The sequence below is a fragment of the Cebus imitator genome, unplaced genomic scaffold (genome assembly GCF_001604975.1).
Source record: "Cebus imitator isolate Cc_AM_T3 unplaced genomic scaffold, Cebus_imitator-1.0 Scaffold350, whole genome shotgun sequence".
Taxonomy (NCBI): domain Eukaryota; kingdom Metazoa; phylum Chordata; class Mammalia; order Primates; family Cebidae; genus Cebus; species Cebus imitator.
This window is the reverse complement of record NW_016107665.1, coordinates 1,902,050-1,915,744: the sequence shown is the minus strand read 5'-3', so window position 1 is coordinate 1,915,744 and position 13,695 is coordinate 1,902,050. Positions and strand designations below refer to the sequence as shown.

Below are 13,695 nucleotides of genomic sequence, written 5' to 3'. Positions count from 1 at the left end.
GGTTGATGCCCATTTGTCAAAAATTTGGCAAAAGTTACATTCATATTAGTGAAATCTCAGCATAGCTTCATTCATTGTTTGACACGCAAAATTATGACATCTGTTGCAGGAATGTAGCTCTGAAAACCCTCAATGTCAAAAAGTCTGGGTAATGGAAGGAATACTTCTTGCACTGCCCAACGTTTCTAATGTCTTTCCAAACCCTTGTCTCCAGTTCTGGAAATGATGGCTCCCTGAATGCTCTAGCGCTTTTTGTTTTGATTGCAGAATTCAGACTTTTTCCCCCTGCATATACATCTGATTGTAGATTAAAAAGGATTAGCTACAAATAGTGTTGACAAGTTGAAAAAATGGTTAACACACACTCAAATATCTTGAGTAAAAAAGACAGATATATATATAATTTTTTTTTTCCTGGAGAAAAAAGAAATCAGGCCCAAAGTATTGAACTCTGGAGGATACAAGCCAGCATTTGCAAAAATTAGATTTTGTTTCTCCTAATACCAACTCTAGAACAATAAGGAGGGGAACTGTACTCTTCAATGTCAGTGCCAAAAAATTCAGAATGTAGCCACAAAGTGCTTTTCTTTTTTCTCTTAATAATTGATTGTAGGCCAGGCACAGTGGCTCACGCCTATAATCCCAGCACTTTAGGAGGCCAAGGCGGGTGGATCACTTAAGGTCAGGAGTTTGAGACCAGCCTGGGCAACATGGTGAAACCTCGTCCCTACTTTTTTGAGTATTCTCTTTATTTTTATACAAAAATTAGCCAGGCATGGTGGCATGCACCTGTAATCCCAGCTACTCGGGAGGCTGAGGCATGAGAATCACTTGGACCTGGAAGGGGGAGGTTTCACTGAGCCAAGATCACACCACTGCACTCCAGCCTAGGCAACAGAGACTCCGCCGCTGCATTCTAGTCTGAAGACAGAGCAAGACTCTATCTCAAAAAAAAAAAAAAAAAAAACCAACAGATAATATGTAGCACTCTCATCATAAATTTATATTTTTTGAAGATGTTTGCTGGGCACGGTGGCTCACGCCTATAATCCCAGCACTTTGGGAGGCTGAGGCAGGCACATCATGAGGTCAAGAGATCGAGACCATCCTGGCCAACATGGTGAAACCCCGTCTGTACTAAAAGTACAAATAATTAGTCGGGCGTGGTGATGCCTGCCTGTAGTCCCAGCTACTCAGGAGGCTGAGGCAGAAGAATTGCTCGAAGCCAGAAAACGGGAGTTGCAGTGAGCCGGGATTGCGCCACTGCACTCCAGCCTGGTGATACTGTCTCCAAAAAAAAAAAAGAAAGATGCTTATGTGTTTACCCTGTGTCCTTTCTCTGTGGAGTTCCACAATGCTTTACTCTGAAAAGGGCAACCATTCCAGCTGTTCATTCTGAAATCTGGGCCTCCTCAGTTTCAGCAACGGAATTTAGAATATGAATCTTGAATTCTCTCTCTACACTTCATGGTTCTCTAAATGGTCACCGTATCAGCTTCCAGTCTTGGCCTTTCCATATTGAAAAGTCCTAATCTCTGTACCCTGACCTCACAGGCTGGCATGTTCAGAGGTTATCACACCCGGTCATACCCCCGGGGGGTATCATGTATAAACAGGGCTGTTCTCCTTTTTTATATTAATCTGAAAGATTAGGTAATCATTCTTTGAATTGGTATGCTTCATAATTACCTGATCTCATCTGATATCTGGAACCCAGACAGTAAGTCCGATGTGAAACCACTCCCTCACAGTCATGTCAGCTGCTAAAGGGTTGATTCAACCTCCATCTTCCCAGCCTCCTCCTCTCCTAATTATACCTGTGGCTTCATCTGTTTTCACCTGTATCTAGGAACTGTTTTTCTTCTGCCATAAAATGTTGGAAACAAGGGGAAGAAGATTCCAGGCAGGGCTCAGGAGTCACACAGGGTAAGAGTTTGAAGCCCAACCCCACTACTTGGGAGCTACTGAACTGAGTCTCCGAGCCTCAGTGATGTGAGGCTTAAGTGGAATAACCCTTGTGAGTACAAGTTCATTAGCACACATAAATGGCACCTGCAAGTATTCATAACCATCATCATCGTTTGGGGTAAAGTTAGTGCTCCCTTAGCTTCACAAGGATGGGTACTATCCTCTGTAGTGGTCTTTGGAGCATAAATGACAAGTTGAGGACCACAGCAGTTAACCCTTTTTTTTTTTTTTTTTTTTTTTGAGTGGGAGTCTCACTCTGTCATTCAGGCTGGAGTACAGTGGCACTATCTCGGCTCACTGCAACCTCCGCCTCCCAGGTTCAAGCGATTCTCCTGCCTCAGCCTCCAGAGTAGCTGGGATTATAGGTGCACACCACGCCTGGCTAATTTTTGCAGTTTTCTTAGAGACAGGGTTTCACCATGTGGGCCATGCTGGTATCGTTTGAACTCCTGACCTCAAGGATTCACCTGCCTCAGCCTCCCAAAGTGCTGGGATTACAGGTGTGAGCCACCATGCCTGGCTGAGCAGTTAACTTTTATGGAACAAGCCCTAGGTGTCTGGCATTGTGCCATGTACTTGAAGTGGTTATGGGTTTGATTCCCACAGTTACAAACTATGAGCTAGGTGCTAATCTCACCTCCATTTTAAAGATGGAGCAGCTTGGATTTTGGGACTTGACAGGTTAGGAAGCCTAATAAAGGTGGAGTTCTGATTTGAAGCCAGATCTGGCTCTCCATGTGAAAGAGGGCCAGGTTTAGGAAAGGCTTCCATGACTACAGTGGTGCAGAGTGGGTTTTTTCCTAGCTGGGGACTGGCAAAGGTGAGCCTAGGGGTGCTGAAACTGTGGGAAGGTTGAGACCAGAGCATTTATTTGCCATGAGCAAGGTGACAGATTTTTAGAAGACCTAAAACCAGGCTCTGGGCCCCTGCTAGGATTCTTGGCCTTATAGCCTTTGTCTTTCTGTGGAGAAGAGATTCCTGATTAAGGGGCATGGAAGAACAGTTACAGAGATACTGAATACTTTCAAATGAAAAGATATCTGCATCCAAATGAGTTTTCATAGATGTCCATTCTGCTGTTTGCTTTTGGTGAGAACATCCTTTTTCCTCCCTGCAGTACAACTTAAGCCAGGATTGTGTGTAATCTGTTTTGTTTGCTTAAAGTCTTCAAGAGCTAGGAAAATGACTGATAATATTTTTAGTTTCTAAGTCTGAGAAAATGGAGATGTACTGGAATTGAGAACTCATGAGTTGGGAAGCAGAAAGTCATAAAGACTCATTAAAGCAGTACTTTTGGGACAACAGTAGATTTGGCACATTAACCCAGCATTTGTTCATGTGTGGCTATGTCACTTTTAGAGACTCAGCTGATATGTCAGAAGAAAAATCCCCAAACCAGTAAAATCACTGTGAAAGTCCTACATGTATGTGCAGATACACACCAATAACATTGAAAATTACATTTGGAAAGGTGCTCTCTTGCTTGGTTATAACTTTAAGAGACCAAAATAATGCTGTTTTTAGTGTTTCTGAAAAGGTAACACATGACACCTAGTTTCTCCTGGACTCTGGGATATTGTTCTGAGAACCCATTTATAGGGGAAGGCAGGTCAGCTGCATGCACGATCAAAAGTTCACAAATTAAGAACATATAAATGACAGGACCACCAAATTTAGAAAATGTCCTACAATGTGCATTTTATTCCATATCATTATACAATGTTTACATATAGTTATAACTCTCAAGAAAATGTCCTTTACCAATTTTATGTAGTGTCTAAATCTTTCACTTTAACATGAAGAAACTGAAAAGAGTGGAAATCCACACTCATTATTATCCTACGGACTGTCATGAGCTGCACGTGTGCCAATCAGAAAGGAATGGAAGTCTCAGAAGAGCAGCGTGGCTTACAGACCCTAGGCTTTAGTGAATTCAGGCATGCAGGATCCACAGTCTCATCTCGTAGTAAAACTCAGGACAAAATAAATTAGCGTTGGACAGAGTTCTACATTGTACAATATTGAACAAAAGACCACAGGGGGACCTTTTGTTTAAAGTAGCACCAATCCACACCTGATTGTGTTTCCAACATTAATCTTCCTGTTGACTCTATCATTGGCACTTTGAATGGAACTTTTTCTGCTTTAGTGAGGATTCCTACGCTGACTCAGCATACTGTGTTGCTAAACTCTACAAAGTGTGGCAACATCAACCTGGGAAATGGCACATTTAAACCATTATCGCCCTGACATGGGTTTGCCTTTTTGTGTGTGTTTTCCCCACCCCCTGACCTAGCTGGTATTTTGTGGATGTTTCTGTGACAGTGGTAAAAGTAAATAAAAATGCATTTAAGGGGTAAGCAGTTGTTTAAAAACAAAACAGAAACAAAATGAAAGAATGTGGTCGCAGCTAAGGAGGTTTCACATGTTGTTTAACTCCAGTAAAGTCTGATCCAGCATCTGATGCATACTAAGGTTTTCTTCTTTGGCATGAGCCACTTTCTCTGTGGTGGGATTAGAAAATTAAGTTATGAATAGCTGTGCTTTGGACACAATGGTGGTTTGTACATTTAGGCAGGCAAACATCAATCACAAACACAGGATGAGATGATTAGAACTAGGCATGCTTGTAAGACATTACTCATTTCTAGACAAGAATCTAAGTCGGGGGGAGGATGTCTTTGACCCAAAGGAGCCATGGAATGGATTCTCATAGAGCAGTCGGGTGCACCTCCACCAACAATTCACTGTGAAGATAAAATGCACATGGGGTTTGGTGAAGGTTCACTGACTGTGCCATGGGAACAGGGAGAGGTAAAAACCAAATACAGCTGCAGCATTGCTATACAAACTGGAGAAGTTACTAACAGCAGACATTTCCGAGGTACAGGCAGTTAAAAGTGGGAGTTGTGCAGTAACACAAACTCACAAAAAAGATGACAAATAGGTTTTCTGAGAACTTTTAAAATGATGTATTTCTGTTGCTCATAAAAAAAAAAATACCAACATGTTTCATGCACACTTCATTAGGACATTCCTTTATTATTTTTATAATGTTCTATTTATTATTAGCATGACATTCTCCCCAGACTCCAACAGCACCATTAGACTGAATAAAGCCTACCTTTCAGACAACCCGGGGCTTCTGGCATGAGTTCCTGTTTTCAAAAGCTATTTTGCCCAAGCATAGGTACATTTAATCATATTTCAGATGCTATACCAGATATTTGTTAGGAATATGAATATGTAATAGGAATACACACACACACACACACACATATATACTTAAAGCAGGACTCACGGCTGTCAGTGGGAAATAGAAAATTTGGGGGGGTCCTCATTATCAGTTCAAACAAGAGGACCTGCTATTTCAAAGAGGGGTGCTGAATTGAATAAGTATTTTACCATAAAAGCTGTTTTGTGATTAAAGAGAACATAATTATTCCAGCCATATAGAGGAAAATGCAGGCAAGGCCGGACTTTCAGCCAATTCCTTGCATTTGCATTTCTGCAGAAAGCAACGGTTTTCAACTCTATTAGTTGAAGGGAGGACAGTCTTAGATTTTCTGCACGTGGGCTCCACTCCTAGAATTCAGCCCAAGTTTTTTCACTCTTAAGTTTAATCCTCATTCAGGGCCAGCTTTAGTTCATTAGTGAGGCGGCGGTTTTGCTCAAGTTGCTGGTAGAGTTGATCTGTACAGTCAGCAAGCAGGTTAGCAGAAAAGAGGCAGAAGGAAGAAAGGTTAGCAGACTCAGTGAGAGGCAGTTAATAGAGAACACAGAGACCTCAAGCAGGACAGTAGCTGGTCATTTGCTGAGCAGTTTACTCTTACCCCATAGTCACCTGTCCTGTATCGAGGAAGAGTAGACCCTACAAAGCTTTGTAGACTGAGGGTCAGAATTTCTCTCTTGGTAGGGAAAGAGGAGAGGGGGAGCAACAGGAGGAGGAAGAAAGAGTGAATGTTCCTCTTACACTGCACTAAACCACTTTGTGAGATGAGCCATATATAGTTTCTGGCAATAGGTTTGGGAATGGAGGCCCAGCTGGAGGCAAGCCAGCGTGACATCCACCCCTTACTGGGGCTCAGTGTTGAACTCAGCTGAAACCTCGACCTCCCCAGGGTAGCCCACCTCTTCCAGGACCCCTTTCCTCTTGTTCCCAGGGCAGGCTTTCCTTTCAGGTAGTACCAACTGGGGGATACTGCTTTTGCTGCACTGAAATACTTTGAAATTTGGAATTAAGTCCCTGTCCTTCCCCCAGTCACCAAAACACAGGGTCCACATTCTGACTCCCATCTAGCTTTGATAGTGGTATCTATTCAAATAGCAAAAGAACAAGCACTTGTCTCCACTCAACACTGATTTAGAATGTACCTGCTTGCTTCTTGAAGAGGATGGCATTCATGTGTGGTGCTAATGGATGTGGATAAAATGAACAAAGCTTGGAACACCTACATGAAGATCAGCGTGATACACATGATCTGCTCACAGGGCAAGGAAACCAACTACAGGAGTCTGTATCTGACGATCCAGGGGACACCCAAGCTGACAAACAAGAGCCCGGTATGCACTGGGAACAGCCGGAGGATGCATGGTGGCTTTGAATGATGGTGACAACTTGGATCTAGAAATATTTCATGGTCTTGAAAAACTAACAATCCCACTCCTGGGGAAAATGTGCCTGCAGCCCCCAGGTCTGTCAAGAGATTGAGTAGCTCTCACATTAACATTCTCATAAATGGTAGGTGATGGGAGAATGCTATGCTCGTTACATTTTCTCACTTGGAATATCTGCCGCTCTGTCCTCTTTGCTCATCCACAGTTTCTGAATATGCAAAACTCCAGTCAAATGTCAGCTACCTCTTCTAGGGAGCTCCCAGTCAGGATGGTTCTCTCTTCCTTGTTAGCTCCAAATGCACATGCCTATTGGTTCTGACTTGCTTCACTCCTCTCTCCCGGCACCAGACAGCCAGCTCATCAAGAGCAAAGAACCTTTCCAGCCTGTCTCTCTACCACACCCCCACTGCTTCCCGTGGTGTTTTGCATGTGGCATATGCTTGGGGGTTGCAAGACATAGCCCCATTACTACATTTACACTATGGTCATAGGGAACTGTCGCCATGGGTAGGGAGCATGTCTCAGTTTGCTGAACCCAAATGTTTGGCCAGGCTAGAATGGAAGAACTTTGGAGAAACACTGGAGAATCCAGAGGCTCAGTGTGAATTCAGCAGGAAGGACAGTGGTCCCTCCCACCGCCTCCTCTGGACCTGCTCTCCTTCAGCTACTGTGGAGCTGGTGTGCATGGGTGGCCCAAAGGCAGGGACAAGACATGCTCTTATCCTTGGAAGTGTTCTCCCCTCCCGTTCTATGGAGACTCTCAGCTGCCTGAAGCTTCAAGTGCCCAAAAACTCAGTGATGCTTTTGGATTGGCTCACCAGAGCAGCTGTGGCTATGGCCTGGCCCTTTGAACCAGAAGCCTGGGCTCCAACAATTTCCTGATAAACCTGACTTGCTGTTTTCCTCTTGCATATGCACACCCTGGGCTACTCCCGACCTGCCCTCCTGATCCAATAGTGCCTACTTCCCCTTGTTGAATGTACTTATAGAAAGTGTGAAAGTCTCTGGAAGGGTTTCCAAAAAACAGATGTGCCTCCAGAATTACATGAACATCTGCTCAGCAGAACTTTCAGACTTGGCATTTTGTCTATGTCAGGAAGCAGGGTTTGCTCAGAGAAGGGTATACTTCTCTTATTCTGAATTTAAAAAAGAACAAGGAAGGAGTCATAGTCAGAAGCAGGCCCAAGGAGCCTTAAGAAAAGAAAAACATGAAATTATAGAAGCCTTTATACACTCAAAGGAGAGACATTGTCCAGATTCTAAATTTAAAAGTCCATCACATTATGACTAAAATACTTTAATTCACAGCTTTTTTAAAAGAGTATTTCCTCTCTGCTTTGAAGTTTCTGTAGAGTGAGAATGACACTATCTTCAGAGTTTGTCCAAACTGATTTGAGTATGGTGGTATATGGGCCAAAAAAACTATATACAAAACATGCAGATCATCCATGTTACGGGGAACTATAAAGTCAGATTGTCGAGGAAGGACAAATGTTGGGAATTATGACACTAAAGTCCCTATTAGTTAAAGTTCTAATTTTTGCAATGTATTTTTTTTAATCACTTAATTGGTGTTAGCCAAAATAGAAGCCCAAATGAAATACAATTGTTGGGGGAAAAAAGAGGAACTTTCATTGCTATATTTAAAAAATGTCCATAAATGAAAACACAGCCATTGAACACAAAGATTATGTACAATCCCTCCCAAAGAATATGTGCTGAAGAGCACAAAACAAATCACGACTGAACAGAGTAATCATATTTAGAAAACCTAAGGTGTCATTTTCATGATCAAAATAAAGGTAGCTGAGTAGTAAATATACTTCGAAAAAGCCGGAACTCTTCTTTGTGCTATAAAAGGATGATCGACAATAACCAAAATTTACATTGTTTGAATCCAAGTTCTTTTTCACCCTTTTCAGTGTATAACTTCCTAGTAACGTGGGATAGCTACGGAACCATTCATTATGAGCCTTTCATCAGTTAGCCATGTCCTCCCAAGCAGGGCCACCGAAGTATCAACACAGAGGGGTCACTACATCCCAAGCTAAACCTCCAGCAAAGGGAGACACTGATCAAGCCAGAACTTACAACTCTCAATAAGCAACATCCCCTGTGTGACTCAGACTGCATACCAGAGCCATCACAATCCCCCCCAAACCCCATAGATGTCCAGGCCTCACTCTAACCTTTGAAGGGGTGCAGGCCTGGGCATTTTTTTAAAGTTCAACAAGGAACTACTGTGCTTTAGAAGCTCCTAATACAATTCTGTATAATGTTCAGAATTTAAAAGAAAGCAGCAGCCAAAAAACTAACCCTCGTATGTGTGAAGCAGCTCTGTAGTTTTATTCAATGGTGAAACTAAAATGTCAATAAATAAGAAGTAAAAAGAATAGCAAACAGATATAGCTTACACAGTGTTTATTTGACACTGAAATGATGAGCTTCTGTACAACAGAAAGCACAGTGTGTGCCTGGCTCTAAGGCAGGATGCTAAGAGAGAGAACCAGGGTCAGCTGGAGAACAGACAAATGCAGAGCTCAGAGAGGTGGTACATCCAGCTCGACGAGGGAGTCTTGGGAGAAGTGAAGCAAAGAAACTTATCTGCGTGAAGATAAAAAGGTGGGAGAAAAAGGAAAAAAGTTATTTCTAGAGCCGAATTAGCCTCAGAGATGATGCGCTGGCTCTGAGTCCTTCCTGGGGAGCTGATGGACACGCANAAAAAAAAAAAAAAAAAGAAAACAAACCAATAGATGAGAGCACTTGAAACACAGACAAGAAGCAGTCATGCAAAACCCACTGCCAGCCACACCATCAGAAGGACTGCTGTCTTCTCACCTGAAGCGTCACAGGCTGCCTTTGGGCAAGGGTCCATTTTAAGAAGACCCATGAACAGAATTTAAAAACAAATTTTATGCTACACTCATCTTTCAGAATATTTAATCATACTGGATGCAAAAAGTGTTTCCCAAAGAATCACCATGTTTTAGCGCTGGAAGAGACCTTAGAGACAAATGATCTGATCCACCCCCTGAATTACAAATGGGGGATGAGAAGACAGACTTTTCTCTGGTTTCCATGGCAACAGTCATGTCTCTAGGGGCTTTTATGTTGAGTGTGGGGATTATAACCTCTAAGGCAGCAGGCACAGGCCACACTCTTCAAGTTACCATTTTTTTTTTTTTTTTTTTGCTTTTGGGTAAATGAATGACAGGTGGGTTTGGAAAATGACATTTCCAGCTTCAATGGAATTTAGGGTGATATTAGACGGAAGAACTCTGAAATATCACAGATTAGAATTTAGTAGAAAAAATTTAATGTTTAAGTTTGGTTAGTAATATGTAAATTAGTTGTATCTGTTCAAGATTCTTCTCTTGATAATAGGATTACCTACTCCAACTCTTACTGCCTCACAGTAAAATCTGGGCCATTAACTCCTAAGCTCACATTGTACAATCTGTGTTCCATTTCCCATTTCTTTGACACAGGTTATGGTAAATATTCATTTTAATTCCTTTCAAAAAAACGAAATTAAAGCCTCGGTTATTCAGCAGAGGGTTCCTTTTACTCTAGAATTCTTAAAAGTAAAAGAGGATCTTTTATAGTACCATCCTTCAATTTATATTTACTTGATGAAAATGATTATGTTGTACTTAGTTGAATCTCAGGAAACAAATTTTTGATATTTCTTGAGAATTTCCTGTACAACAGCATGGCCATCTAGTTTTACTTGAGTTTAATTTCCCAAAAGGATGGTGCTCAAGGTCACTCATTCTAGTTCATTGCTCTCATTTAGCATTTACAAAATAAAAGGAATCTGAAAGGAAAATGGTTTGTGTAGACACACTTAATCTAGTTCGCCTTCATATTAGTAGAAAGTGAAAAAACAATGACTATTCTAGGTTATGACAAAAAGGGTGAATACAGGAGTGCAGAGATCAAGAAGCAAGGAATGGTGGTGCATTTATTACATTAGCATGAGGGCATGGGTGCAAGCAGGCAGAGTGGATGAACGTTTACATGGAAGTCATATCGTTGAGAGCGTGGTCCAGCTCCTCGCTGATGGCTTTGTACTTCAGTTTCTGAGCGTACAGCTCGTCTATGACCAGGAAGTGGAAGGCAGAGGTGCAAGAACATGAAGAGTGATCAAGAGATGGGGGGTGAGTGAGGGTGGCGCGCGCACCATCCCAACACAGCAGCAAGAAAAGGGCAATGCATTGAAGGGGTTGGTGCCGCAGCAGGTGGCCAATGCAGGAGGCGTGCGTTTTGTTTTAAATAAATTGAAACAAAAACAAAGAGAACAAAACCCATTAGAAAATAAAATGAGAAAGACTCATTACGAAAATCATAACAAACATGGTAGGTGTATCAGTAAACCATGTTAAATCCTAAATGAAACCACAGAAGGCTGTCTCCTGGTCAGCGGAGTAGGGGCTAATGGAACATTTTTCTTTTGCAGAGCTATATTTTAATTACACTGGAGTAGTCAGCCACCTGCAGCTACAAACAATGGGAAAAAAAACACCCAAGGGCAGTGTTTTGGAAGAACAATTTGTGACTACAGCCTGTAGTCCTTATGTGGCTCCACCTTCAAACCACTGACTTCCTGACCACACCAGACCACTCGGATAGTGATTTCTTAGTGTCATTTAAGCTACTCCTGTGGTCTTCCCATTCCAGCTGCCTATTACTGGTCCAGGAGGCTTGAAAAAGAGCGCCACACTTTATATGGCACGTGTGCAATTTAATTTTTGTAATTATGCAGGTTTCATACTTTGCTGCACTTTGGCAGATCATTTTGCAACCATTTGTCATTCTCTCTTCTCTACTATTTTGGTTATTATCTGCACCAAACACTAGTTCCTTCTCTAATCCCTTCTATTTGTATGTGATGTATATGTTTGTCGTTTTTCTTTTTCACAGTAACCCTTCACAAGCTTCAAAGCTCAACAGTTAGGATATCCATGAGATAGAGGGGTTATTACTAATATAAAACCTAAATGCCCTAGGAGAGAAATGCTTAACTATATTTTCCGCTCCTCCTTCAGGATCTAAAATACTTTGCTAAGATAATAAATGACTTAAAAAAAACAAACCCAAATCCTTACTTTGAATTCACACTTGGAAGAAGACGGATTCTTCTAAAAACAAGTCCATATCCTTCCCAATTTAATTAGGAAATAACACTAAAGATTTAAACTATACTAGAGTCATTCTCACCTATAAGCACGTCACTCACAGTGAAAAATAAACCTGCCACACTTATGATGAGCATGAAGTTAAGCTAGATGGTGTTTGCCACTAGGGCTGGTGGCTAACTAGTCACCTCTTGAGCAGAAGACTCAGGTTCGTGAGTTTAAAAGCCAAAGAGGAAAACCCCAGAGGACAGACAGAAAGAATGTGTAAGTGCAAAGGAGTCTATCAAGGTAGATGGAAAATTTGAATTGGAAAATCTGCCAGATCAGTATTCAACCATAAGGAGTAAATGAAAAACAGTACTTAAGATCTTACCTTCTAAGTCATCAATGCTTTTCTCCAATTTAGTTACTGACCTCTCCGCAAACTCAGCCCGAGTCTCAGCCTGTAATGATTTATTTGAGTCAAAGTTGGGAAGTTTTATGTTTTCCTTAGCTACAAACATAGGGAAAACTAGAGGATGAAAATGAAGCACATCACCCATAAAATGGATCTGAGACTACTTGTCAATTTCAGTCATTAATGTGAGAAATGGCAGCTAGTACGGCACATAAACTCCAAGGCGACCTTTGAATATTCCTGACTTGGATCACTGGACCTTTAAAATGAAAAGGCCCTGACCAGTTCCATGAAAACAAACTCATTTAAAATCCAGCTGGCTTCATCCACAACTCTCATATTACCTCCTTCAGCTTGTCGGAAAGGACCTTGATCTCTTCCTCATATTTGTCTTCCTTCTGCGAGTACTGTAATTAGAAAGAGCATTCCAGATGTCAGGCTGCAGCTCACTCTACTCATGCCTTCTCATGCAAAGAACTCGCCAGCCCAGCCAACAGATGTTAAGGATGTCTTAGGAGGTAATGGAACCTCTGATATCAAATGGCACACTGCAATACATTCTCTGCTTTCTTGCCTATTGTTTTACATGGGATAACAAGATAACTTATCCACTTGGCACTTGGTTTAAATTAAATTGATGACTCACATCCCTAACATAAAATAAATTCTCTAGTTAAAAAAAAGAATTTGTTATCTAGTAACTCTCCAAAAATCACCTCATAATATTGTCATTTACTAAAATGTCTATGTACGGTTGCTTTCACCGGCAGGGTCTCTTTTGAGCAGCACTTAAACGATGCCTTTCCCCGACACCATGCTCCTGGCCTACCTTCTCAGCCTGAGCCTCCAGTGACTTCAAGTTGTTCGTCACAGTTTTCAATTCTTCTTCAAGCTCGGCACATTTGCTAATGTTTTCGATCAGAGGCAGAAAGGGTGGGAGACAAGCCAAAGGAAGGAGGAGAGAAAAAGGAGAGGGATGGGAAAAAATGAAAACCAAGTCCTAGAGACGAAGGGCTGCCTTAAAGTAGCCAAATCATCAGGTATTAAAATGTTTACTTTTGCCAGGAACACTGCCCCCCAACCTTGCAACAGCAGAAGGCAGGGTGACAAAAATCCAACAACTTTGAAGTGCAATAATTTGGCTCCTTTTTTGGCTGCCCAAAGAGCATTTATGAAAGGAAAACAAAGGAGCTCAAAGGACCAAGGGAAAGCACTTAAAGCAAGATATAAATAGCAGAGGGTGAAGTGGAGGTGCAGTCGTTATACCAAACGAACCAGTAGGCATTGGAAGCTGAAAGACGTCTGGGTTGCAGTTAAACCTAAAAACCACACATGAGCCATCAGTACCTTATCCTCTGCAGCCATTAATGCTTTCAAGGTCTGATCCATTATTCTTAATTGTTCTTCCAGCTGTCGGACTTGGCTGTTAGTGGACACAGGAAATGCACAAGGCCATTCACAAAATCAGTGTGCAGGTAAGGCATGCAGTGATACACGCATTCATACATAGACACCCCAAACGAGTCCTCCATGTTCCATACTCGTGGCTCGTCCACATCAAATGAGTACAAAAGG

The 13,695-nt window shown here is 41.8% G+C and overlaps 1 protein-coding gene across 21 annotated transcripts in view; it reads right to left on the bottom strand.

Annotated features, from left to right (window-relative positions):
* Positions 1-3,640: 3,640 nt before the first annotated feature.
* The window catches only part of TPM1 (tropomyosin 1), a 28,886-nt gene continuing 18,831 nt past the window's right edge, over positions 3,641-13,695 (bottom strand). For 4 of the 21 annotated variants that reach the window (XM_017506184.2, XM_017506185.2, XM_037730534.1 and 1 more), the window contains 5 exons: positions 12,950-13,025; positions 12,465-12,527; positions 12,097-12,166; positions 10,606-10,684; positions 8,990-9,189 (listed from right to left, as the gene is read on the bottom strand). In XM_017506184.2, the coding sequence (XP_017361673.1) occupies positions 9,186-9,189; positions 10,606-10,684; positions 12,097-12,166; positions 12,465-12,527; positions 12,950-13,025 (292 nt within the window). In that variant the 3' untranslated portion in view covers positions 8,990-9,185. Of the gene's footprint in view, positions 5,662-8,989; positions 9,190-10,417; positions 10,685-12,096; positions 12,167-12,464; positions 12,528-12,949; positions 13,026-13,467; positions 13,544-13,695 lie in introns of those variants that run through there. The other 17 variants (XM_017506186.1, XM_017506207.1, XM_017506189.1 and 14 more) reach the window with 7 other exon arrangements.